This window comes from Pezoporus flaviventris, unplaced genomic scaffold, assembly GCF_033815535.1.
Source record: "Pezoporus flaviventris isolate CSIRO_AGI_PZ_B2104156 unplaced genomic scaffold, CSIRO_AGI_Pfla_v1 ptg000072l, whole genome shotgun sequence".
Lineage (NCBI taxonomy): Eukaryota > Metazoa > Chordata > Aves > Psittaciformes > Psittacidae > Pezoporus > Pezoporus flaviventris.
This window is the reverse complement of record NW_026892620.1, coordinates 1-6,255: the sequence shown is the minus strand read 5'-3', so window position 1 is coordinate 6,255 and position 6,255 is coordinate 1. Positions and strand designations below refer to the sequence as shown.

Here is a 6,255-nt window from a genome sequence, read left to right as displayed (position 1 = left end):
TTTCATTCTAACAAATTTATTTTCTCAATCAGCTCTTACGGAATCACTACTCAAATTAAATTACAATCAAATTATCACATCAAAAGATACCCTTATTACCTAACAACTGTCCATATTTTCATTTCATTTTGATTTGTGCTCGTCTGAAAAAAACACGTAATACAAGATCTGGGGAAAAAATAAATTACCGTTTTGCAGCAGTTCATAGGTATTCTGAATAAAATATTAAAAGAAGTCATTTAATGAAAATATAAAGCAAATTTTTTTTTTTTTTTTTTTTTAGATCAACAACGGATCTAACAATTCTATATTGCCGTCTTTTTGAAAAGTCTGTTTATTAAAACCTACCAAAAACACTGCTTGGAAATGGCAGTATTATATAATCACATCCACAGCACCCATTCAATCAAAGTTGGCAACGGATTTAGGAGAGGAGAAGTTCAGATAAGTGCAGCTGCAGATGCTCAGTCCTTCTAAATCCCTTTATCTGAATCAGTCCAGAAATAAAAAATAAAAATATTAATAAAAAAAATATTAGCAGTGGATTTTTATTTTTTTTTTTATGACTCTTCCATGATGATTGGCAGCCGTCAGGAGCAGGACTTTGACAGCCCTAAATTATTTCCCTTTCTCTCGCTGGTTCCCTTAATTCATGCAAAGTCCTTCTACAGAGCTAGAACTTTAGGGACCAACAACCTCTCCTTTCCCCCCCCTCCCCCCGGGATCTCTCCCTCCCCCCCTCCCCCCTTTTCTCCTCAGGGTCAGTTTTTCGGCATGAGGGCTTTTATTTCCATATTTTTTGTTCTATAGCTATACCTATATATATAGATAAATATATATATGTATTTGCTTCCCTATGCAGTCTGCTTGTTTTTAGTGCTGTGTGCATATTTTCTTTTCCTTTTTTTTTTTTCTTTTTTTTCCTGGAAAAAAGTGGCCCCTTTCATTTTGCAGAATATATAGATAGATATATATATGTTTTCAGAGTGGATGTCTGCCTTGCACCAAAATCCGATGGTTTGGCCAAGAAAAACAGGGTGCTGGAATGCAGCAGGCACCCTCTGATTAACCAGATTATTTTGCTTCTGCTTCCCTAATTTTTTTTTTTTCTGATTGCTCCCATTCAAAAAAAAAAAAAAAAAAAGAGGGGAAAAAAAAGGAACGAAAGAGAAAGGAGAAAAAAAGTTTCTGTGATTCATAGAAGAGAGCCCTTTTGGGGATAGGGGGAAGAGTGCGGGGAGGAGGGGGAGGAGAGGAGAGAAGAGGTGCAGACATCAGTGGTGCTCCTCGCTGCGAGAAGGGGATAATTTGGAGAGTGAAAATACAAATAAAAATAATAATAATTAAAAAAATAAAATTAAAAAAGAAGCTCGAGCCCACCTGCCCAAGCCCTCTCCCCACAGCCACCTCCCCGGCACAGCTGCAGTTTTGGTGCATTACGCATCTCCACCCCGCTTTCCCAGCGCGGACTGAACGCTCTCGCTCGGATCGACCCTTCTCCACCGCTCCCTATCGGTATCGATCTTATATATATATATAGATATAGATGCACGCGTCTATCCATATATATATAAACACAAGCAGTCTGAACGAGCCTGGATCATGTGTGTGTGTGTGTGTGTGTGTGTGCGCGTGTGAGTATGTCCGGGTGAGCGGGCGGCTGTGCGCGCCGGTGGCGGTGCTCGTCCCGGCCCCCTCGCCTCCCGGCCCGCCCGCCGGTGCCCCTCACTGCACGCTGGCCTGCAGTCCGTGGTGAGGAGGCGGCGTGTCGGAGTTGACGGTGCCGACCTGGGAGTAGACATCGTCGGGGGTCTGCTGCTGGATCCCCGGGGGGGTCATCCGTTTCTCTTTCTGCCTCCGATTGCAAAACCAAACCCTGACCACCTCCTTCTCCAGCTGCAGGCTGTCCGCTAGGTTCGTAATCTCCTGGGCGGAGGGCTTGGGGCATTTCAGAAAGTGGCTCTCCAAGGCCCCCTTGACACTCACCTCGATGGATGTCCGCTTCTTCCTCTTCCTGCCCTGGGCGGCGATCTTGTCGATGCTGGTGGGGCTGCCCGTGGAGGAGTCGGCTTCCTCCAGCCACTTGTTCAACAAAGGCTTCAGCTTGCACATGTTCTTGAAGCTGAGCTGCAGGGCCTCGAAGCGGCAGATGGTGGTCTGCGAGAAGACGTTGCCGTAGAGGGTGCCCAGCGCCAGCCCCACGTCGGCCTGGGTGAAGCCCAGCTTAATCCGCCGCTGTTTGAACTGCTTGGCGAACTGCTCCAGGTCGTCCGAGGTCGGCGTGTCCTCGTCCGAGTGCGGGTCGTGGCTGTTGACGCCGCCGTGGTGCGGCGGGTGGTGGCCGGGGTGCTGGTGGTGATGGTGGTGGTGGTGCCCGGGGTGCTCTCCCAGCTCCGGCGTCTCGCCGCGCACCAGCCCCGGGTGCACCAGGCTCTGCCCGCCGGGGGGGGGGCTCAGCATGCCGTTCACCGTGAAGCCCCCGGGCTGCGAGTAGAGGAGCGACTGCTGCTGCTGCTGCCCGCCGGCCATGGAGGGCAGGTGGGCGGCCGCCGCAGCGCCCCAGGCCGCCGGGTGCCCCTGGTGCGGGGGGCCCAGGTGTGGCGGCCGGTGGTGCAGCGCCGCGCCCGAGTGCAGGTCGTCGCGCCCGCCGCTGCCCTTGACGTCGGGCGGCGGCGGCGGCTGCTGGGGGCTGCCTGTCATGCCCACGGGGCTGCCGGACCAGGGCGAACCCGCTTCGGCGGCGGCGGCGGCAGCGGCGGCGGCGGCGGCGGCGGCGTGGGGCAGGGCTGTCACCCACTGGTGGGCATGGCTCAGCATATGGCCGCCGTTGCTGGCGGCCATGGCGCCCGGCATGAAGTCGCTCTGGACCATCTTGGCCGCCGGGTCGCCGCGGTACCCGCCCGCCACCGAGGTGACGGCCACGCTGCCCGGCTGCATGCCACCGCCGCCGCCGCCGCCGCCGCCGCCCGAGTCCGCGTGAACGATGGAGCCGGCCGCCAGGATGCCGTTGCCGGGGAGGTAGGGGTTAGAGGTGGCCGCGGCCATCCCGCGCCCGCCGCCCGCCGCTCGCCCCCGCCGCGCCGCCGCCGCGCTGCCGCCGGCGGCTGCCGGGCGCCCGCCGCGAGCGCCCTTGCCCGGCGCTGCCGGGGCCGCTGCCGGGGCCGCCGCCCGCGCCGCCGCCGCCGCCGCCGCCTTCCCAGCCTCACCGGGGCGCCGGGGCGCGGGGTTCACCTGCTAGCGCTCCGCGGCGCGCGGTCCTCCGCCCGTCCGCCCGCCGTCCTGGCTCCGCTCCGCGGCTCCGCGGCCCTTGCAGCTGCCGGCTCTCGCTTCGCCTCGATTTCCTTCTCCTTTTTGTTGTGTGGTTTTTTTTTTTCTTTAAATCGCTTTCCTCGTCTTCTTTTTTTTTTTCTCTTTTGCCAAAAACAAGGAGAAATATTTAGCTGTACATCTATTTTTCCTCCGCCGCCCTCTCGCCCGAGTTTGCTGCTCGCAGGGAGGAAACCAAACAAAGGCTAAAAAGCGAAAAAGAAGGGGGGGGGGGGATCAAAAAGCCCCCGTGCCTTCTCCCCTCGGCTCCCCTAGGAGTACATCTCCACCTCTCAGCCTTCCCCTCTCAGGGCGAAACTTTTCCTTTTCTTCTTCCTTTAAGGCTTTGTGAGGGGGTATATTTTCCTTTTTTTTTTTTCCTTTCCTTTCCCCTCTGTCTCTTTCTCTTTCCGCGTCTTTCTCGCTCTCCTCAGCTCCCCGATCTCCTTTTGCTCTTTTATTCGCAAGTTTTGTTGTTGGTGTCCTAAGAAAACTTCCTGTGATGATGATGGTGGTGATGGTGGTGATGATGCATTTCTCAAAGTTGTGCTGGTGCTGGAGCACTTTGTCCCCTTTGAAACAAGAGTCCCGCCGGAGCTTTCTTGCGCGAGTCACGCTCTGGATAAGACATTTTTTTTTCCCTCTCTCTACCTTTCCTTTAGGCGGTTGGAAAAAAAAAAAAAAAGTAAAAAAAAAAAAGAAGAGAGAAAAAAGTTGAAATTTCTCGTTACCTCGCGAACTGTTTCTCTCCCTCTCGCGCTCTCTCGCTCTCTCGCTCGGTTTGTTGTTTTGGTTGTTGGTTTGTTGGTTGGTTGATTGTTGGATTTTTTTTTTTTTTTTTGGTGTTTGTTTTGCTTTTTATTTTAATTCCAGCAGTTGGTCGAGGGAGGAGGCGGAGGAGGAGCGCCTTGCTGGAGAGGTGTGGGTATGTGTGTGTGCATATATGGTATCCTTTATACACTAACTCCAGCCGGGAAGTTGGCTGCCGGGCTGGCAGCGCGCACTGGCGGTGCCGGGAGTCCCGCCGCTCGCCTCTCCCCGCCTCCCTCTCCCGGGCCGTGCCCGCGCCCTCCCTCCCTCCTCTTTCCCCTCCTTCCCTCCCCTCTTTTCCCTCCCTCCTTTCCCTCCCGCAGCCCGCAACCCCCCTCCGCCCCGCGCCGCCGCCGCCCGCGCCGCCACCACCCGACCCCGCCGCGAGGAAGCCGGTGGCCGCCGATTGGCTGCCAGCGCCGTGACGGACAGCCCGCCGCCGGCCGCGCGGCCCCCCTTCCGGCCGTTCCGATTGGCTGCCTTTTAATTTAGGCAAAGTGGCGTCGGAGCTGGAAGTTGTGTGTGTGTGTGTGTGTGTGTGTGTGTGTCGTGTCCCCCCACCTTCCCTTCATCCCTCCCTCCTCCCTCCATCCACCCCTCTCTGCCCTCCTCCCTCCGCCCCTTAACTCTTCCTGCCCGGCGGACACACGCACCTCAGGGCTCTCCCGCCGCTCTGGCAGCGGCGAGCGTGAAGGGAGTGGGAGGGGGCGGAACGCCGCTTATAATTAATAGTAATAATGACTACAACAACAACAACAATAATAATAACAACGGGGCTGGCCACGGGTAGGAACAGTGTTTGGGGGGCACTGCTGTGCACACGCCGCCCACGCCCCCCCCGGCAATGTCGGCACTGACTCCTAAAGCTCCCCTCCCGCCTGCCCTCCACCAGCCTTTGTCTACCCCGCACCCCAGGATGAGTCCGCCCGGCCGCCCCGTCGGCGGAGGGAGGCGGTGGGCCTGCCCTGCGAGCCGCGGTCACTCGCAGGGAGCTAGCTCCGCGGCGTGAACCGCTACGTTATTTCTCGTCCGGCGGAAAGAGTTAAGGGGGGCGGGGGAAAGCGGTGGAAAGGGGGGGAAGGAGGGGGACGGGGGAAGCGGGGGGGTGTGCGGGAGGGGGAGAGATGCGACCGAGCGGAAGCGCTGCGCGGCGGCAACCTCAGTGAACCGCGGAGAAAAAGAAAGTGGCAACAAAAACAAGGGCAAATTGAGCACTCCCGGGGGCCCGCCGCTGCGGGGACACCGCTCGGACGTCTAGGGGACACGGTGCAGCTGGGGGTACCCCCGCCTCTCCGCACACGCGTGGGGGAAACCGCGCGGAGTGGGTATTGCTGCCATGGGGAGCGTGGCCCCCGCTTGGCTCCTTTATCCCCCGCCCCGTTCCCCGCCGTGTAACTCGGCCCCGAGAGGCGGCAAGCCCGGCTCCCCCCGGCTCTCCCCGGCCCCCCCGACCCCGCCGGCCCCCGGTGTTCGGAGCTCCCACCGGCCCTCGGCTGGCGCTGCCAAAAGTACCGTGGTAGGTAGGTTTAGGAAAGCCATTAAAGTGAAGAGTACGGATCTGAAGGGCACTGGTAACCAAACCCCAAACATAACGATTATGTATTTATATATATATAAAATATTTTTTTTTTGTTCCCATGCGTCCTCCAAAGGTTTCTTTTTTATATCTAAAAGATCCAACACAGATTTCATTGAATAAATCTGAGATCTCCAGGTGCAGACGTTTGAATAGTCAGTGCCAGAACCCCATGTTTTCCTTTCCAGCCGATTTTGCTTGGATCAGGCTCAAAAACCGAGTGAGTCTCGTGGTTTTGTTTACACTGAATGGGGAGGATAGGAACGGTGCCATGGGGCCGTCTTTCATTAATATACAGTGAGGATTTTGTCTAAATTACTGCTATGAATTTCACAGTACACGCTTTCAAAAGCCGTCTCAGGTGGCCTGATGAAACGTGATAGCGCCTCTGCAAACAGATCTTTCTTAATAAAAAAGGGGGGGGGGGAGGGAGAGAGAAATCCCCCCCCCAATTAAAAAATAAATAAATAAATGTAAACCCTCATAACGGAGACAACAAAAATAAAGCTCGAGCTGGAGTAATGCTTTTTATTAAAAAAATAATAATAAATTAAACCCCCCCA

At 55.8% G+C, this 6,255-nt stretch overlaps 1 protein-coding gene across 1 annotated transcript; it reads right to left on the bottom strand.

Annotated features, from left to right (window-relative positions):
- Nucleotides 1-3,080, bottom strand: POU3F3 (POU class 3 homeobox 3). The gene has a single exon (XM_061472622.1). It carries the CDS (start codon nucleotides 3,043-3,045, stop codon nucleotides 1,726-1,728), a length of 1,320 nt encoding a protein of 439 aa, XP_061328606.1. The 5' UTR covers nucleotides 3,046-3,080; the 3' UTR covers nucleotides 1-1,725.
- Between the last annotated feature and the right edge of the window lie 3,175 nt (nucleotides 3,081-6,255).

Coding starts and splice junctions, on each gene's coding strand:
- POU3F3 (XM_061472622.1), bottom strand. CDS start 3,045: ATGGCCGCGGCCACCTCTAACCCCTACCTCCCCGGCAACGGCATCCTG.